Source organism: Pipra filicauda, unplaced genomic scaffold, assembly GCF_003945595.2.
Source record: "Pipra filicauda isolate LSUMZ 115617 unplaced genomic scaffold, ASM394559v2 scaffold784_size98877_pilon, whole genome shotgun sequence".
Classification (NCBI taxonomy): Eukaryota; Metazoa; Chordata; class Aves; order Passeriformes; family Pipridae; genus Pipra; species Pipra filicauda.
The window spans coordinates 22834-41393 of NW_024104958.1; the positions used below are offsets into that span (position 1 = coordinate 22834).

At 69.2% G+C, this 18560-nt stretch overlaps 2 protein-coding genes across 2 annotated transcripts; one reads left to right on the forward strand and one right to left on the reverse strand.

The window, feature by feature from the left end:
* Window positions 1-681: 681 nt before the first annotated feature.
* LOC113987264 (methanethiol oxidase-like) lies at window positions 682-5569 on the reverse strand. The gene is made up of 10 exons (XM_039389890.1): window positions 5478-5569; window positions 4299-4484; window positions 3681-3801; window positions 3409-3591; window positions 3010-3188; window positions 2799-2877; window positions 2528-2649; window positions 2341-2433; window positions 1953-2071; window positions 682-1562 (listed from the first exon to the last, which is right to left on the reverse strand). The coding sequence occupies exons 2-10, from the start codon at window positions 4464-4466 to the stop codon at window positions 1400-1402; spliced, it is 1227 nt and encodes a 408-aa protein (XP_039245824.1). The 5' UTR covers window positions 4467-4484; window positions 5478-5569; the 3' UTR covers window positions 682-1399.
* Window positions 5570-11455: 5886 nt separating this feature from the next.
* Window positions 11456-16887, forward strand: LOC113997886 (methanethiol oxidase-like). Its single transcript, XM_027740085.2, has 10 exons — window positions 11456-11547; window positions 12541-12726; window positions 13224-13344; window positions 13434-13616; window positions 13837-14015; window positions 14148-14226; window positions 14376-14497; window positions 14592-14684; window positions 14958-15076; window positions 16352-16887. Exons 2-10 carry the CDS (start codon window positions 12559-12561, stop codon window positions 16512-16514), a joined length of 1227 nt encoding a protein of 408 aa, XP_027595886.1. The 5' UTR covers window positions 11456-11547; window positions 12541-12558; the 3' UTR covers window positions 16515-16887.
* The last annotated feature ends 1673 nt before the right edge of the window (window positions 16888-18560 follow it).

Below are 18560 nucleotides of genomic sequence, written 5' to 3' on the forward strand. Positions count from 1 at the left end.
GTCTACAACTCCCACAATTCCCTCTGGATTTGGGGAAACACTCAGGGGGAAGGAGAACTGAGAATTCCCAAGGGACTGAGGTTAGTTTGCCAACACATAAAGTGTAGGAAGAGAACTTGGGGTGAAAACCCCAAATTTACTGTTCCTCGAGCGTGTTCAGACTGGGCTGTCCATGGGAAAACTGGTCAAGCTGGAAGCAACATCCTGACATCCAGGAGCCAGGCAACCACTTCCCAAACACAAGGGATTGCCCTGGGCTGGCTCCCAAACCCATTAGAATACATCAAAGGGAGAGAAATCCCATAAAAACGACGGGCTGGGAGAATCCACACCAGAAAAAGAACCAGGCAAAGACAATTCCTACCAGAAACCTGCAGGAGGACCAAGAGGGTCCCTGCCCAACCAGGGTCCTGTCTGAGGGGTTTGCCCAAGCCCGATCTTCTCCCAAAGCCCTGCTGGGGCTTGTTTTCCCTGCCCTCCGTGGGAAAGGAGACACGAGAAGGCCCAGCTGATGCAACCAAGAGTTTTATTGGCGTTGAAAGCGGGACAAGAGCAAACCAGTGTCAGCAAACGGGCCCCTCTTCCCAACCCAGCACTGGCAGCTCCTCCAGCTGGGACAGGAGCCGCTGGGACGGGAGCCAGGAGGGCAAACCCCTTGGGAAGGGCCCGTCCGGAGGGGGAACTGGCTGGAACCGGGCACTGCCCTTTGTGCCCAGGAGCTCGGGAGCCTCCCGGGGAGCTGAGCCCCTTCCCGGGGCCCCTGGGGATGTGGGACCAGCAGGGCAGGGCTGGGACAGGAGTGTGGCACTGCCGGGACCTGCCCCGGGGCTGGGGCTGCACCCCCTGCACGGAGCCAGCGAGGGGATGGAGCCTGGAGCCTGCCCGGGATCACTCCTGGAGCCTGCCCGGGATGGAGCCTGGAATCTGCCCAGGGATCACTCCCGGAGCCTGCCCGGGATCACTCCTGGAGCCTGCCCGGGATGGAGCCTGGAATCTGGATCCTGCCCAGGATCACTCCTGGAGCCTGCCCAGGGATCACTCCTGGAGCCTGCCCGGGATGGAGCCTGGAGCCTGCCCGGGATCAGTCCTGGAGCCTGCCCGGGATCACTCCTGGAGCCTGCCCGGGCTGGCCCCACCCTGGCCAGCCAGGAATGGGAACTGGGCTCGTGTGTCCGCACTGGTTTGGCCGCACAAGGCCGGGGGAAAATTCGAGCTCCCTGAGCTCAGGGGGGGGGAATTGGGAGCGGAGGGAGGAGCGGGGACCCCAAAGCCCCTCAGCCGGGACCCCAAAGCCCATCACCTGGGACCCCAAAGGGACCCCAAAGCCCCTCAGCCGGCGCCCTTTCCCAGCAGGGGCACTGCAGGGGGAGGGAAGGGCGGAGCCGGCCCGGGATCCCTCCTAGGGCAGGATCTCGGAGGTGGCATCGCCGCCGGGGAAGCGAATGTCGTGGGCCAGGCAGGGCCCGTTGGGCTCCTTGCCAAAATCCACCAGGAAGTTCTTGTTGACGGCCAGGCCTCCCTTCTCCGTGTCCACGTCGATCTGCAGCATCACGGAGCCCTCCCTGGGGGGCACGAGGGGCAGCTCTGGGCACGGCCCATCCCGGCCCGGGGGGCTCCAGGGAACGGCTCCGGGACCAGGAGCCGAGGCTCAGCTCCGCTCCCGGCCCTCAATGCCCCCCGGACACGAGCCCAGCGCCGGGCAGGATGTGCCCCGGGCCGCAGGTGCCCCGGGCAGGACGTGCCAGGCCAGGCTGGCACCGCCCCGGGCCGGAGATCCTCGTGTGCTGGGCTCCATCCCGAGCTCTGCGGGATCCCGGGAGATGCTCTGGCACAGCCCCGGCCCCCCAGAGCCCGGGGGGCACCGCCCCTCTCCCACTGCCCCCCTGTGCCCCCCTGGCCCTGCAGAGCCCCCCCCGTGCCCAGGAGCCCCTTTTGCCCCCCCGTTTGCCCACCTGACCATGGTGGGGTAGAACTGCTTGTCCCACGTGCTGTAGAAGGAGTTGGTGACGTAGAGCCGGCGCCCGTCCAGGCTCAGCTGCAGCTTGCTGGGGCCGCCGTAAATCCGCTTGCACTGGGGGGAACTGGGAGTTACTGGGGCTGGGGGGGGGCAGGAGCGGGGCAGGGGCAGGGGAAGGAGTAGGACAAGGAGCTGAACAGGAGGAAGAAAAGGAGGAAGGCAGGAGCAGAGAAGGAGAAGGAGCAGAGAAGGAGAAGGAGCAGGAGCAGGAGCAGGAGCAGGGCAGGAGGAAGAGAAGGAGCATGGTAGGAGCAGGAGCAGATGAGGAGCAGATGAGGCTGAGAGCAGAGCGGTGCCTCCCCTCCCAAGTCTCCAGCTCTCACCTTGATCACCAGGGGCTCGGGTTGGCACTTGAGCTCCTCGTCCCTACACACGGTCACGGGGCCCCCTCGCAGGATGCTGCCCCCCACGAACACCTGCAGGGGGGCAGTGGCACACGCGTGTCCCTGGCGTGTCCCCGGCGTGTCCCCGGCGTGTCCCCACCCCCCCGGCCCCCCGTGCCCCCCTCACCTGCCCCACCAGCCGGGGCTTGCAGTTCTTGGAGAGCTCGTACTGCCGGATGTCCCCGTGGATCCAGTTGCTGAGGTACAGGAACCTGTCGTCCGGGGAGATGAGCAGGTCCACGGTGAAGGCTGCGACAGGGACACGGCTCAGGGACAGCACCAGCACAGGGCACGGGGCCTGGGGCTCAGCCAGGCCGGGGGCTCAGCCAGGCTTTGCCAGCCTGCACTGCCCAGGGCTCTGGGAGGGAGAAGGAAGGCCCCCAGGGGGTCACACCAACCTGGCATCTTGGGCATGATCCAGCCCGACACCTCCTTGGGCGGGATGCGAATCACCTCCTCCACGGCCCAGTTGTCTCTCTGCACACAAACACGGCCCCTGAGCCCCCCCAGTGCCTGGCCCGGGGTCTCCCCTGTGTTCCCCGGCCCGGGCCCAGCCCACCCCCGGCCCCTCTGCACAGCCCCCTCCTGCCCGGGGGTGCCCGTGCCCACCTCGCACTTGTAGAAGCGGTAGGTGACCCCGCTGAGGGCACAGGCCACGTAGCCCTCGGCGGCGTCGGGGTTGTGCAGGAATCTCACGCTCAGGGGCAGCGAGTCCTCGCCCAGGTCGAAGCACTGGGTGAGGCTGCGGCACGACAAGTTCCACACGTTCAGGCGGCGCCCGAAGACCCCTGAGGGGCGGCCAAGGGGGCTCAGCACAGGCCGGGGGGGCGGCCCGAGCCCCCCGGCCCTCCCCAAAACGCGGGAAAACGCCGCGGGAGCCGCGGGAGAGGCCGCCCGTCCCCCGGGGAAAAGGGGCCCGGCGGGGGAAACCCGCCCGCCCCGCGTGCCCCCCACGCCCCCCGGGCCTCGGGGAGCGCCGCCCCGGCCCCGCCGGCCCCGCGCCCGCACCTTTCTTCAGGTCGTCGGGGTTGAAGCCCCGGCCCGCCCGTCTGGGCACCGCCCCGGCAGAGCTGACCAGCACGTTGTGCCGCGGCTGCAGCCAGAAGTCGTAGCCCGTCGGGGGGGCCTCGCACTCGTTCTCCCAGTTGCCCTTCAGCTCCAGGCTCTCCCCGTCCAGCACCACGAAGCCACCTGGGACACACCGGGGGGGTGGGATCCAGCCACGCTCCGCTTTTCCCAAAGGGAAGCGCAGCTTTGGGAACGGGGGCGGGACAAGGTACCTTTGCCGTTGCCCGCGGGGTCTCCCGTGTTGGCGATGAGCACGTCCCCGTTGGGCAGGCTGTGGGTCACGGCCAGGTAGCCCTTGTTGCACTTCCAGAACACGTCCACCGGCTCGATCGTCTGCCAAAGCCACGCACACCCCCTTCAGCCCCGCCTGCTCCGCTCCTCCCGCACCCCCACGGCATCCTCGGCCTTGGCAAACCCCTCTGAGGCCTCCGCTCCAACCCTGGGCCCTCACAGGCTCCTGCCATCCCTGCTGCTCCCGCAGCTCTCCCTCCCACAGCCCCCCTGGCTGGGGCTGCTCCTCCCCAGGGAGGGCACAGAAGCCCCTGAGCTGCCCCTGCAGCAACTCCCAGCTCAGAGCAGCTCCCGGGACCCCCCACTCTTTGGGGGGCAGGCAGGGGGTGCTGGGCACTCCCAGGGCTTCCCTGTGGGCACAAAGGACGGGGGGAGCCCTCCTGGGAGCGGCAAGGACAGAGCCCAGAGGAGAACTGTGCCAGCTCTGCCAAGCCAGGCTGCGAGAGAAGCTGAGCAGAGAGCCCTCGGTGCCCGGGCAGCGCCCCAGAAGCCCCAGTTGCCACCTCCCTGCCAGCGGGCTGGCGTCCCCCCGGGCATACCTTGCACAGCTTGGGGGCCCGGCACTGGGAGCCCACATCCACCACGTAAATGCGGGAGGAAATCAGACAGGGCAGCACCAGCTTGTTCCTCCTGGCGCTGCCAGCGTCAAAGCAGCCGCAGCCAGAGCTCCACCCCGAGCAGTGCAGCTCGTCCTTGAGGTTGGGCATGGGCAGCCGGTGGATCACCTGCGGCAGCCAAGGCACAGTTAGGGGGGAGGCACCGCGCCGATCCTGCTGCTGCCGGGGCCTGGGGCTCTCGGGGGCTCCCTGGCCAGGGGCTGGCACTGCCCGGGCACGGCCGGGGGGACAACGCTGCTCCCTGCCCTGGGCACTGCTCTGCCAAAGGGGGATTGATCCCAGCACTCCTCAGCCCATCCCACTGCAATCCAGGAGAACGTGCCCGGGGAGAAGGGATCTTCCTCCTCCTGACAGAGCCGGGGCTTTGCTCTGCAAACTCCTCCCCAGGAGGGACTTTAAAATGCCCTGAGATTGTTCAGGAGCCTGTTCTGCCTTTGCAGGGACTTTTCCTTCTGGCCACTTGTAGCCGTGGGCTGCTCGGGTGCTCTCTGCACCCTGGATGTGTGGCTGTGCCTTGGCAGCCTCCAGGGGCAGGGAAATGCCCGTGTGCCAGCTGGGATGGGCACAGGGCAGCACGAGGGAACACCCCTGACATCTGAGCACGAGAGAAACCTGCTGGAATCTGCTCCAGGACACCTGAACCCCCTGGGACAGCCCCACGTTCCCCTCCTGCCGGGGGATCTCCCCAGCTCGTGCTCCAGGGCTCAGAACCACGCCAGGATCCTCTGGAAGGGAGTTGGGAAGTGACTCAAAGCTGACACCGAGATGGAGACGAGCCAGGAGCACACGGGAGAGTGGGAAGAGAGCAGGAAGGTGGGATTGTGAGCAGAAAACCCCCCTGGCTGGTGCAGGACACCAGGGAGGGGAAAGGAGACAGGACAGAGCTCACAAGAGGTTTTCCCGGTGACTCCTACCAGGGGACAAGCAGCAGGATGAGGCAGATGCAGGAGGATGAGGAGGTGCAAGGCAGGGGCAGAGGGGCCAACGAGAAACCTGCTTTTCCCCAGCACAGCAGAGAGAATGTCCCGACCCTGGAGGCCTTTGAAGCAGAAGAACCAGGAGCAAATCACCAACCCAGCAAGAGCAGAGAGGAACAGGTACCTGGCCATAGCAGGGAGACCTGGGGTTGAGGTCCACGGTGGCCAGGAAATCAGGTTGGTCGATGCAGGTGGATCTGTAGGTGCAGGTCACGTAGGCAACCTCCTCCCGAGGGGCTGGCACACAAAACTTGGCTTAAAACACACCCCCAGGGCCGCCAGAGAGGACAGCAAGAGCTGCAGCAAAAACTCCCAGCCGGCCCCGAACTGATGCTCTGGACCCTCCCCCGACCCCTCCCCAGCCCCGGCCCCGGGGCTGCCCCAGAGGCGGGAGCACGGCCGAGGGGTCCCAGAGTTTCCCCCCCCGGGGAAGGGGCTCCCGGGGGTCCCACAGACACCAAATCCTCGCCCACGGCCCCCTCGCCACCCCCTGCCCGGGACTTGCCTTTGGCCACGTCGGGGCAGCACGTGGGGTACTCGTAGCACTGAGCTCTGCATCGGTCTGGGGGGAGAGCAGAGAACGGGAGCCTGGGCTGGGCCCGCGCCTCCGGGGGCTCCTCTGCCGAGCTGGCCCACCCCGGCCACCTTCCCCCGGCCCGGCTGGCCCCGGGCACCGCCGGGACACGGCCCGGCCCCGGGACAGGGATCCTCCTCCCTGCAGGGCCGGCGGGGACATCCCCGGGCCGGGCCCGCTCGGGCCCCTCCCGCTCCCTCCCAGCCCTCCCCGGGCCCTCCCCGCTGCAGGGACGGGCACGGAGCTGCCCCAGAGCCGGGGCTCGATGGAAGGGCCAGCCTGGCACCTTCCCTGGCATCCCGGATGCCCCGAGGATGCCCCGGCCCCGGGGGAGGCTCCCGAGGCCAAAGGGAAGCCCCAGCTCGGGCAGCGCCGGCCCCGAGGGACGAGGCTCGGTGTCACCTTCCCGTCCCTGCAGGGGCACAGCCCCCCGTGCCCCTCGGTGCCACCTTCCCGGCCCTGCAGGGGCACAGCCCCCCGTGCCCCTCGGTGCCACCTTCCCGGCCCTGCAGGGGCACAGCCCCCCGTGCCAGGGGGGATCGGGCAGTGCCCAGGCGGGGCTGGAGCCGCCCGGGGGGGCTGCAGGGGGGTCTCTTACCCATGGCTGGAGCCTGGGGGGGCCTGTGCTGGCGGCAGAGGGGCCGGGGCTGGAGCTGCAGCTGCTTCTCCCGCTGGAGCGGCTTGTGCCGGGCCGGGAGCTGCGGGGGGATTTATATCCCCGGCCCGGGCCGGGGGCAGCGGGGAAGCCGCCAAGGGAGGGGCCGGGGCTGCCCAGCGCTTGGGAGGGGCCGCCCCAGCCCCGCCGCTTCTTTCCGCCTCCCCACGCCCCATCTGGGGCCAGATCTGCTGCCCCGGCAGGTCTTTGCCCCGCACACAAACCTCCCGCATCTCAGACCGGCAGCTTTTCCCCCCCCGGGAACGGCTTCTCCCCCCTGCCCGGCCCGACCCGGCCCCGGCCCCGCGCTCCTGCCCCCCCAAATCCCGGGATGCGCCGCCCGGCGGGATCAGCCCCGGGATCAGCCCCGGGATCAGCCCCGGGATCAGCCCCGCGGGATCCAGGCACGCCGAGCCCCCCGAGGGCACCTCTGGGCTCTGCACCCACAACTCCCTCCGGGGGCCCGAAGGCTCCGGGGGTTGCCGGGGCTCCCGAGGGGCAGCTCCAGAGGGGCCTCTGCCCACAGACGGGGCTTTGGCAGCTCCGGGACACGGGCAGGGGCTCGGGCAGCGCCCTTGGCTGCATCCAAAGGGCTGGGAAGCAGCCGGGGGGGAGTTGGAGCCTCGGCAAACACAACCCGGGCCCCTGCCCAGGCTCAGGGCTGGCACCGGGGGCTTGGGAGACCCCAAACCGGGCTGAACTGGCCCCAAACCCCCCGGAAGGGCACGGACCCCTTCAAGGGCCCGAGGATGGCAGAAGTGGCCCCCCCCTCCTGAGGCCCCTCCATCCTGGCTGCCACCAGCTGCCCAATTCCAGCAGGAAGGAACACTCAGGGCCCTGGAACGTGCATCAGATCTTGGGGAAGAGCTCCCCGATCAGTGGGCACATCCCAGGCCCAGCTAATTGCTGCCCAGGAATGCAGGGACATCCCAGGGGGCCATTAGAGAGCCCTGGGCAGGTCCCACCACCCACTGGCAGGGTGGGCACAGCTCAGCCCCCTGCCCTGGGCTGCCAGCCCTGGCTCTGCTGCCACAGCAGCCCCTGGCCCGTGGCCCAGGGGCACAGGGCAGCAGCCCAGCCCTGCCCGGGCCCTCCTGCACACCCAAAGGGCTGCCCTTGGCACCACTCGGGGCCTTGGGGCACAAAACCAGGGCCAAAGGGGGCACAGGGACCAGCCCCAGCCCCACACAGGCACTCCCAGACCACCAGGCCATGGACAACGGGGGGTCCAGGCACGTCCAGGGCCACCCAAGGGCAGCAGAAGGGCTTCGACAGTCCCAGGGATGGAAAAGGGCAAATCCTGGGAAGAGGGGGCTCAAAGCCTGCTGGGCTGGGCAAGAACTGCAGAGCTGGGAAGAGCAACCCCGTGGGAAGACGTTGGATCCTCCTTCCAGCTCAGACACACCACTGCCTCCGTGCTGCTCCTGCTGTCCCCACCTGCCTGTGGCCCTGCACACCTGCCCATTAGGGGCCCCCAGGACAGGCTGTCCTGGCAGAGCCAAGCTCTGCTGAGCTGGGCCCGGCTGCCCCTGGTTGCATCAGCCAGGCCGGGCCATTCCCAAATTCCCAAATTACAGCCTGTGCTTCCCTATCAGGGCTGGGAGCCGCTGGGGCCGAGGGGAGGAGTGGCCAGTGGGGCTGGGCACTGCCCTTGGGATCGGGATTGGGATTGGGCTGGTGTTCCCCAAGTGCCCAGCTGGGGCTGCTGAGCCTGCTCTTATCTGCCGGGATCAGCTTGGATCAGGAATTCTCCACCCCGGGCGGGCTGGGGGAGATGCCAGAGATGTCACCCAAAGTGGGCTGAGCAGCCCCGGCTCTTAATGAAGCCGCTAATGAAGGCCTTAATGAGCAGGTGTGCAGGGCCACAGGCAGGTGGGGACAGCAGGAGCAGCACGGAGGCAGCGGCCCAGCCCCCGGGATGTGCCCAGGGGGGCCCAAAGCCAGGCTGGTGCCCTTTGCTGGCACCTCTGGGGGAGCCCAGGACAAGCTCCTGCCCTGGGGAGCCAGGGAAGGGTTTCCCTCTGGCAACGGGCTCTGAGGGCAGGCTGGGCCAGGGGAAGGTGTCCCTGGCATGGCAGGGCTGGCACTGGCTGGGCTTTAATGTCCCTTCCAAGCCAAAGCCCTCCAGAATTCCCTGGGCTGGAGGTGGAGACGCTTCCTCGGCTCCCCCCGGGCAGGGGTTGCCCTGGTTCCCAGCCCAGCAGTGGTTTGGTGGGAAGGGAATCCAGGCTCTGGTGGGTGGCAGGGACACCTTCCCCTGGCCTTGGGCACTGCCAGGGCTGGGGCAGCCACGGCCTGGGCAGGGTCCTGGGCAGTTCCCGGGCAAGGTTCCTGTGCCGGGCTGTGCCCGGCCCGGGGGGACACTGAGCTCACCCAGCGGGTCCCTGAGCCATGGAAAGGCCTCCAGAGGGGCCTCCCTGGTGTGTCTGAGCTGGAAGGAGGATCCAACGTCTTCCCACAGGGTTGCTCTTCCCAGCTCTGCAGTTCTTGCCCAGCCCAGCAGGCTTTGAGCCCCCTCTTCCCAGGATTTGCCCTTTTCCATCCCTGGGACTGTCGAAGCCCTTCTGCTGCCCTTGGGTGGCCCTGGACGTGCCTGGACCCCCCGTTGTCCACGGCCTGGTGGTCTGGGAGTGTCTGTGTGGGGCTGGGGCTGGTCCCTGTGCCCCCTTTGGCCCTGGTTTTGTGCCCCAAGGCCCCGAGTGGTGCCAAGGGCAGCCCTTTGGGTGTGCAGGAGGGCCCGGGCAGGGCTGGGCTGCTGCCCTGTGCCCCTGGGCCACGGGCCAGGGGCTGCTGTGGCAGCAGAGCCAGGGCTGGCAGCCCAGGGCAGGGGGCTGAGCTGTGCCCACCCTGCCAGTGGGTGGTGGGACCTGCCCAGGGCTCTCTAATGGCCCCCTGGGATGTCCCTGCATTCCTGGGCAGCAATTAGCTGGGCCTGGGATGTGCCCACTGATTGGGGAGCTCTTCCCCAAGATCTGATGCACGTTCCAGGGCCCTGAGTGTTCCTTCCTGCTGGAATTGGGCAGCTGGTGGCAGCCAGGATGGAGGGGCCTCAGGAGGGGGGGGTCACTTCTGCCACCCTCGGGCCCTTGAAGGGGTCTGTGCCCTTCCTGGGGGGTTTGGGGCCAGTTCAGCCCAGTTTGGGGTCCCCAACCCCCCGGTGCCAGCCCTGAGCCTGGGCAGGGGCCCGGGTTGTGTTTGCCGAGGCTCCAACTCCCCCCCGGCTGCTTCCCAGCCCTTTGGATGCAGCCAAGGGCGCTGCCCGAGCCCCTGCCCGTGTCCCGGAGCTGCCAAAGCCCCGTCTGTGGGCAGAGGCCCCTCTGGAGCTGCCCCTCGGGAGCCCCGGCAGCCCCCGGAGCCTTCGGGCCCCCGGAGGGAGTTGTGGGTGCAGAGCCCAGAGGTGCCCTCGGGGGGCTCGGCGTGCCCGGATCCCGCGGGGCTGATCCCGGGGCTGATGCCGGGGCTGATCCCGCCGGGCTGCGCATCCCGGGATTTGGGGGGGCAGGAGCGCGGGGCCGGGGCCGGGGCGGGCCGGGCAGGGGGGAGAAGCCGTTCCCGGGGGGGGAAAAACCGCCGGTCTGAGATGCGGGAGGTTTGTGTGCGGGGCAAAGACCTGCCGGGGCAGCAGATCTGGCCCCAGATGGGGCGTGGGGAGGCGGAAAGAAGCGGCGGGGCTGGGGCGGCCCCTCCCAAGCGCTGGGCAGCCCCGGCCCCTCCCTTGGCGGCTTCCCCGCTGCCCCCGGCCCGGGCCGGGGATATAAATCCCCCCGCAGCTCCCGGCCCGGCACAAGCCGCTCCAGCGGGAGAAGCAGCTGCAGCTCCAGCCCCGGCCCCTCTGCCGCCAGCACAGGCCCCCCCAGGCTCCAGCCATGGGTAAGAGACCCCCCTGCAGCCCCCCCGGGCGGCTCCAGCCCCGCCTGGGCACTGCCCGATCCCCCCTGGCACGGGGGGCTGTGCCCCTGCAGGGACGGGAAGGTGGCACCGAGGGGCACGGGGGGCTGTGCCTCTGCAGGGACGGGAAGGTGGCACCGAGGGGCACGGGGGGCTGTGTCCCTGCAGGGAGGGGGAGGTGGCACCGAGGGGCACGGGGGGATGTGCCCCTGCAGGGACGGGAAGGTGACACCGAGCCTCGTCCCTCGGGGCCGGCGCTGCCCGAGCTGGGGCTTCCCTTTGGCCTCGGGAGCCTCCCCCGGGGCCGGGGCATCCTCGGGGCATCCGGGATGCCAGGGAAGGTGCCAGGCTGGCCCTTCCATCGAGCCCCGGCTCTGGGGCAGCTCCGTGCCCGTCCCTGCAGCGGGGAGGGCCCGGGGAGGGCTGGGAGGGAGCGGGAGGGGCCCGAGCGGGCCCGGCCCGGGGATGTCCCCGCCGGCCCTGCAGGGAGGAGGATCCCTGTCCCGGGGCCGGGCCGTGTCCCGGCGGTGCCCGGGGCCAGCCGGGCCGGGGGAAGGTGGCCGGGGTGGGCCAGCTCGGCAGAGGAGCCCCCGGAGGCGCGGGCCCAGCCCAGGCTCCCGTTCTCTGCTCTCCCCCCAGACCGATGCAGAGCTCAGTGCTACGAGTACCCCACGTGCTGCCCCGACGTGGCCAAAGGCAAGTCCCGGGCAGGGGGTGGCGAGGGGGCCGTGGGCGAGGATTTGGTGTCTGTGGGACCCCCGGGAGCCCCTTCCCCGGGGGGGGAAACTCTGGGAGCCCTCGGCCGTGCTCCCGCCTCCGGGGCAGCCCCGGGGCCGGGGCTGGGGAGGGGTCGGGGGAGGGTCCAGAGCATCAGTTCGGGGCCGGCTGGGAGTTTTTGCTGCAGCTCTTGCTGTCCTCTCTGGCGGCCCTGGGGGTGTGTTTTAAGCCAAGTTTTGTGTGCCAGCCCCTCGGGAGGAGGTTGCCTACGTGACCTGCACCTACAGATCCACCTGCATCGACCAACCTGATTTCCTGGCCACCGTGGACCTCAACCCCAGGTCTCCCTGCTATGGCCAGGTACCTGTTCCTCTCTGCTCTTGCTGGGTTGGTGATTTGCTCCTGGTTCTTCTGCTTCAAAGGCCTCCAGGGTCGGGACATTCTCTCTGCTGTGCTGGGGAAAAGCAGGTTTCTCGTTGGCCCCTCTGCCCCTGCCTTGCACCTCCTCATCCTCCTACATCTCCCTCATCCTGCTGCTTGTCCCCTGGTAGGAGTCACCTGGGAAACCTCTTGTGAGCTCTGTCCTGTCTCCTTTCCCCTCCCTGGTGTCCTGCACCAGCCAGGGGGGGTTTCTGCTCACAATCCCACCTTCCTGCTCTCTTCCCACTCTCCCGTGTGCTCCTGGCTCGTCTCCATCTCGGTGTCAGCTCTGAGTCACTTCCCAACTCCCTTCCAGAGGATCCTGGCGTGGTTCTGAGCCCTGGAGCACGAGCTGGGGAGATCCCCTGGCAGGAGGGGAACGTGGGGCTGTCCCAGGGGGTTCAGGTGTCCTGGAGCAGATTCCAGCAGGTTTCTCTCGTGCTCAGATGTCAGGGGTGTTCCCTCGTGCTGCCCTGTGCCCATCCCAGCTGGCACACGGGCATTTCCCTGCCCCTGGAGGCTGCCAAGGCACAGTCACACATCCAGGGTGCAGAGAGCACCCGAGCAGCCCACGGCTACAAGTGGCCAGAAGGAAAAGTCCCTGCAAAGGCAGAACAGGCTCCTGAACAGTCTCAGGGCATTTTAAAGTCCCTCCTGGGGAGGAGTTTGCAGAGCAAAGCCCCGGCTCTGTCAGGAGGAGGAAGATCCCTTCTCCCCGGGCACGTTCTCCTGGATTGCAGTGGGATGGGCTGAGGAGTGCTGGGATCAATCCCCCTTTGGCAGAGCAGTGCCCAGGGCAGGGAGCAGCGTTGTCCCCCCGGCCGTGCCCGGGCAGTGCCAGCCCCTGGCCAGGGAGCCCCCGAGAGCCCCAGGCCCCGGCAGCAGCAGGATCGGCGCGGTGCCTCCCCCCTAACTGTGCCTTGGCTGCCGCAGGTGATCCACCGGCTGCCCATGCCCAACCTCAAGGACGAGCTGCACTGCTCGGGGTGGAGCTCTGGCTGCGGCTGCTTTGACGCTGGCAGCGCCAGGAGGAACAAGCTGGTGCTGCCCTGTCTGATTTCCTCCCGCATTTACGTGGTGGATGTGGGCTCCCAGTGCCGGGCCCCCAAGCTGTGCAAGGTATGCCCGGGGGGACGCCAGCCCGCTGGCAGGGAGTTGGCAACTGGGGCTTCTGGGGCGCTGCCCGGGCACCGAGGGCTCTCTGCTCAGCTTCTCTCGCAGCCTGGCTTGGCAGAGCTGGCACAGTTCTCCTCTGGGCTCTGTCCTTGCCGCTCCCAGGAGGGCTCCCCCCGTCCTTTGTGCCCACAGGGAAGCCCTGGGAGTGCCCAGCACCCCCTGCCTGCCCCCCAAAGAGTGGGGGGTCCCGGGAGCTGCTCTGAGCTGGGAGTTGCTGCAGGGGCAGCTCAGGGGCTTCTGTGCCCTCCCTGGGGAGGAGCAGCCCCAGCCAGGGGGGCTGTGGGAGGGAGAGCTGCGGGAGCAGCAGGGATGGCAGGAGCCTGTGAGGGCCCAGGGTTGGAGCGGAGGCCTCAGAGGGGTTTGCCAAGGCCGAGGATGCCGTGGGGGTGCGGGAGGAGCGGAGCAGGCGGGGCTGAAGGGGGTGTGTGTGGCTTTGGCAGACGATCGAGCCGGTGGACGTGTTCTGGAAGTGCAACAAGGGCTACCTGGCCGTGACCCACAGCCTGCCCAACGGGGACGTGCTCATCGCCAACACGGGAGACCCCGCGGGCAACGGCAAAGGTACCTTGTCCCGCCCCCGTTCCCAAAGCTGCGCTTCCCTTTGGGAAAAGCGGAGCGTGGCTGGATCCCACCCCCCCGGTGTGTCCCAGGTGGCTTCGTGGTGCTGGACGGGGAGAGCCTGGAGCTGAAGGGCAACTGGGAGAACGAGTGCGAGGCCCCCCCGACGGGCTACGACTTCTGGCTGCAGCCGCGGCACAACGTGCTGGTCAGCTCTGCCGGGGCGGTGCCCAGACGGGCGGGCCGGGGCTTCAACCCCGACGACCTGAAGAAAGGTGCGGGCGCGGGGCCGGCGGGGCCGGGGCGGCGCTCCCCGAGGCCCGGGGGGCGTGGGGGGCACGCGGGGCGGGCGGGTTTCCCCCGCCGGGCCCCTTTTCCCCGGGGGACGGGCGGCCTCTCCCGCGGCTCCCGCGGCGTTTTCCCGCGTTTTGGGGAGGGCCGGGGGGCTCGGGCCGCCCCCCCGGCCTGTGCTGAGCCCCCTTGGCCGCCCCTCAGGGGTCTTCGGGCGCCGCCTGAACGTGTGGAACTTGTCGTGCCGCAGCCTCACCCAGTGCTTCGACCTGGGCGAGGACTCGCTGCCCCTGAGCGTGAGATTCCTGCACAACCCCGACGCCGCCGAGGGCTACGTGGCCTGTGCCCTCAGCGGGGTCACCTACCGCTTCTACAAGTGCGAGGTGGGCACGGGCACCCCCGGGCAGGAGGGGGCTGTGCAGAGGGGCCGGGGGTGGGCTGGGCCCGGGCCGGGGGACACAGGGGAGCCCCCGGGCCGGGCACTGGGGGGGCTCAGGGGCCGTGTTTGTGTGCAGAGAGACAACTGGGCCGTGGAGGAGGTGATTCGCATCCCGCCCAAGGAGGTGTCGGGCTGGATCATGCCCAAGATGCCAGGTTGGTGTGACCCCCTGGGGGCCTTCCTTCTCCCTCCCAGAGCCCTGGGCAGTGCAGGCTGGCAAAGCCTGGCTGAGCCCCCGGCCTGGCTGAGCCCCAGGCCCCGTGCCCTGTGCTGGTGCTGTCCCTGAGCCGTGTCCCTGTCGCAGCCTTCACCGTGGACCTGCTCATCTCCCCGGACGACAGGTTCCTGTACCTCAGCAACTGGATCCACGGGGACATCCGGCAGTACGAGCTCTCCAAGAACTGCAAGCCCCGGCTGGTGGGGCAGGTGAGGGGGGCACGGGGGGCCGGGGGGGCGGGGACATGCCCGGGACACGCCAGGGACACGCCAGGGACACGCGTGTGCCACTGCCCCCCTGCAGGTGTTCGTGGGGGGCAGCATCCTGCGAGGGGGCCCCGTGACCGTGTGTAGGGACGAGGAGCTCAAGTGCCAACCCGAGCCCCTGGTGATCAAGGTGAGAGCTGGAGACTTGGGAGGGGAGGCACCGCTCTGCTCTCAGCCTCATCTGCTCCTCATCTGCTCCTGCTCCTACCATGCTCCTTCTCTTCCTCCTGCCCTGCTCCTGATCTGCTCCTGTTCCTTCTCTGCTCCTTCTCCTGCCCTGCTCCTGTTCTGTCCCTGCCCTGTTCCTTTTCTTCCTCCTGTTCAGCTCCTTCTCCTGCTCCTTCTCCCGCCCCTGCCCCGCTCCTGCCCCCCCCCAGCCCCAGTAACTCCCAGTTCCCCCCAGTGCAAGCGGATTTACGGCGGCCCCAGCAAGCTGCAGCTGAGCCTGGACGGGCGCCGGCTCTACGTCACCAACTCCTTCTACAGCACGTGGGACAAGCAGTTCTACCCCACCATGGTCAGGTGGGCAAACGGGGGGGCAAAAGGGGCTCCTGGGTGGGGGGGGTGGCTCTGCAGGGCCAGGGGGGCACAGGGGGGCACAGGGGGGCAGTGGGAGAGGGGCGGTGCCCCCCGGGCTCTGGGGGGCCGGGGCTGTGCCAGAGCATCTCCCGGGATCCCGCAGAGCTCGGGATGGAGCCCAGCACACGAGGATCTCCGGCCCGGGGCGGTGCCAGCCTGGCCTGGCACGTCCTGCCCGGGGAACCTGCGGCCCCGGGGCACATCCCTGCCCGGCGCGGGGCTCGTGTTCCGGGGGCATTGAAGGGCCGGAGCGAGCTGAGCCTCGGCTCCTGGTCCCGGAGCCGTTCCCTGAGCCCCCCCCCACCCACCCCCCCCACCCCCCCACCCCCAACCCCCCCCCAACCCACCCCCCCCCCACCCCCCCAAACACCCACACCCCCCCCCCCCCCCCCACCCACCCCCCCCACCGCCAGACCCCCACCCACCCCCACCAACCCCACCCCCCCACCCCCACCCCCCACCCCCCCACCCCCCCCCCCCACCCACCCCCCACACACCCCCCCCCCCACCCCCCACCCCCCCCCCCCCCCCCCCCCACCCCCACCCCAACCCCCCCCCACCACCCCCCCACCCCCACCCCCCCCCCCCCCCCCCCCCACACCACACCCCACCCCCCCCCCACCCCCCCCCAACCCCCAACCCCACAACCCCACCCCCGCCCCCCCCACAACCCCCCCCCCCCCACCCCCCCCCACCACACCGACCCCCCCCCTCCCCCCCCCCACAACCACCCCCACACCCCCCCCCCCAACCACCCCCAACCCCCCCCCCCCCCACCCCCCACCCGCCCCCCCTCCCCCCCCCCCCCCCCCCCCCCCCCCCCACCCCCCCCACCACCCCCCCCCCCCCCCCACCCACCCCCCCCCCCCCCCAACCCCCCACCCCCCCAAACCCCCCCCACCACCCCCCCCCCCCCACCACCCCACCCCGCAACCCCACCCCCCCCCACCCCCCCCCACCCCCCCCCCCCCCCCCCCCCCCCCCCCCCACCACCCCCCACCCCCCAACCCCCCCCACCCCCCCCCCCCCCCCCCCCCCCACCCCCCACCCCCCCACCCCCCCCCCCCCACCCCCCCACCCCCCCCACACCCCCCCAACCCCCCCAACCCACCCACCCCCCCCCGCCCCCCCCCCCCCCCCCACCCCAACCCCCACCCCCCCCCCCAACCCCCCGGGCCGGGATGGGCCGTGCCCAGAGCTGCCCCTCGTGCCCCCCAGGGAGGGCTCCGTGATGCTGCAGATCGACGTGGACACGGAGAAGGGAGGCCTGGCCGTCAACAAGAACTTCCTGGTGGATTTTGGCAAGGAGCCCAACGGGCCCTGCCTGGCCCACGACATTCGCTTCCCCGGCGGCGATGCCACCTCCGAGATCCTGCCCTAGGAGGGATCCCGGGCCGGCTCCGCCCTTCCCTCCCCCTGCAGTGCCCCTGCTGGGAAAGGGCGCCGGCTGAGGGGCTTTGGGGTCCCTTTGGGGTCCCGGGTGAGGGGCTCTGGGGTCCCGGGTGAGGGGCTTTGGGGTCCCGGGTGATGGGCTTTGGGGTCCCTTTGGGGTCCCGGGTGATGGGCTTTGGGGTCCCCGCTCCTCCCTCCGCTCCCGATTCCCCCCCCTGAGCTCAGGGAGCTCGAACCCCCCCCCCGGCCTTGTGCGGCCAAACCAGTGCAGACACACGAGCCCAGTTCCCATTCCCAGCTGGCCAGGGTGGGGCCAGCCCGAGCAGGATCCAGGAGTGATCCCAGGCAGGATCCAGGAATGATCCCGGGGCAGGCTCCAGGCTCCAGGAGTGATCCTGGGGCAGAATCCAAGCTCCATCCCATGCAGACTCCAGGCTCCATCCCGGGCAGGCTCCAGGAGTGATCCTGGGCAGGCTCCAGGAATGATCCCGGGCAGGCTCCAGGAGTGATCCCAGGCAGGCTCCAGGAGTGATCCCTGGGCAGATTCCAGGCTCCATCCCGGGCAGGCTCCAGGAGTGATCCTGGGCAGGCTCCAGGAGTGATCCTGGGCAGGCTCCAGGCTCCATCCCCTCGCTGGCTCCGTGCAGGGGGTGCAGCCCCAGCCCCAGGGCAGGTCCCGGCAGTGCCACACTCCTGTCCCGGCCCTGCCCTGCTGGTCCCACATCCCCAGGGGCCCCGGGAAGGGGCTCAGCTCCCCGGGAGGCTCCCGAGCTCCTGGGCACAAAGGGCAGTGCCCGGTTCCAGCCAGTTCCCCCCTCCGGACGGGCCCTTCCCAAGGGGTTTGCCCTCCTGGCTCCCGTCCCAGCGGCTCCTGTCCCAGCTGGAGGAGCTGCCAGTGCTGGGTTGGGAAGAGGGGCCCGTTTGCTGACACTGGTTTGCTCTTGTCCCGCTTTCAACGCCAATAAAACCCTTGGTTGCATCAGCTGGGCCTTCTCGTGTCTCCTTTCCCACGGAGGGCAGGGAAAACAAGCCCCAGCAGGGCTTTGGGAGAAGATCGGGCTTGGGCAAACCCCTCAGACAGGACCCTGGTTGGGCAGGGACCCTCTTGGTCCTCCCGCAGGTTTCTGGTAGGAATTGTCTTTGCCTGGTTCTTTTTCTGGTGTGGATTCTCCCAGCCCGTCGTTTTTATGGGATTTCTCTCCCTTTGATGTATTCTAATGGGTTTGGGAGCCAGCCCAGGGCAATCCCTTGTGTTTGGGAAGTGGTTGCCTGGCTGCTGGATGTCAGGATGTTGCTTCCAGCTTGACCAGTTTTCCCGTGGACAATCCCAGGAGGATTTTGGGGTGGAAATTGTTCCCCGGGAGGGGGGGGAGGCCCCGGCACAGAACTGTGGATTCCACACCCCTGGAAGTGTCCAAGGCCAGGCTCGGAGCGACCTGGGCTGGCAGACGGTGCCCTTGCCCAAGGTCTGGATGATCCTTAGGGCTCTTCCAAGCCCGAGCATCCCACGATTCCCTGCTCCAGGTGCCTCCCCGGCGCCGGGGCACACCCTGACTAAGCAGAGAGAAGGTCCCGCAGCTCCTTGAAGGTCCCACAGCAAACCCTCACCCTGCAATTAAAACCACCCCGGTCCTCTCTCCTCGCTCCCGGCCCCGATTAAGATCTGCAGCGTCCGCGGTTATTCCCGGGATTGGGATCTTGGTGCTTTCCCGTCTCTCCCCCCCGGGGAGGCTCCGGAGGGTCTGGGAGCCTCTTCCCTGCACGTCTCCACCTGGATCCTCCCCCCGTCATCCCATTCCCAGCCCCCCCTTCTCCCCGTCCCGCTCCCTTTATATCCCGACCTCGGCAGCTGCGTCTCCTCCCCGGATTCGCTCCCGGCAGGAAAAATGCAGGTGGAATCCTTCCCTCCGCAGGCGAGACCCCAGCCCACCTCCGGCACAGGTAAGGGAACCCTCCCTTGGCTCCTCTGACTCCCGCCGGGAGAAATTTTAGGGATTTTCGGCGGTTTCCCGACCTAAAAAAAAAAAAAAAAAAA

Coding starts and splice junctions, on each gene's coding strand:
- LOC113997886 (XM_027740085.2), top strand. CDS start 12,559: ATGCCCAACCTCAAGGACGAGCTGCACTGCTCGGGGTGGAGCTCTGGC. Junction 13,345..13,433: donor CCCCGCGGGCAACGGCAAAG/GTACCTTGTCCC, acceptor GGTGTGTCCCAG/GTGGCTTCGTGGTGCTGGAC. Junction 13,617..13,836: donor CCCCGACGACCTGAAGAAAG/GTGCGGGCGCGG, acceptor GCCGCCCCTCAG/GGGTCTTCGGGCGCCGCCTG.
- LOC113987264 (XM_039389890.1), bottom strand. CDS start 4,466: ATGCCCAACCTCAAGGACGAGCTGCACTGCTCGGGGTGGAGCTCTGGC. Junction 3,802..4,298: donor GGGCCCCCAAGCTGTGCAAG/GTATGCCCGGGG, acceptor TGGCTTTGGCAG/ACGATCGAGCCGGTGGACGT. Junction 3,189..3,408: donor CCCCGACGACCTGAAGAAAG/GTGCGGGCGCGG, acceptor GCCGCCCCTCAG/GGGTCTTCGGGCGCCGCCTG.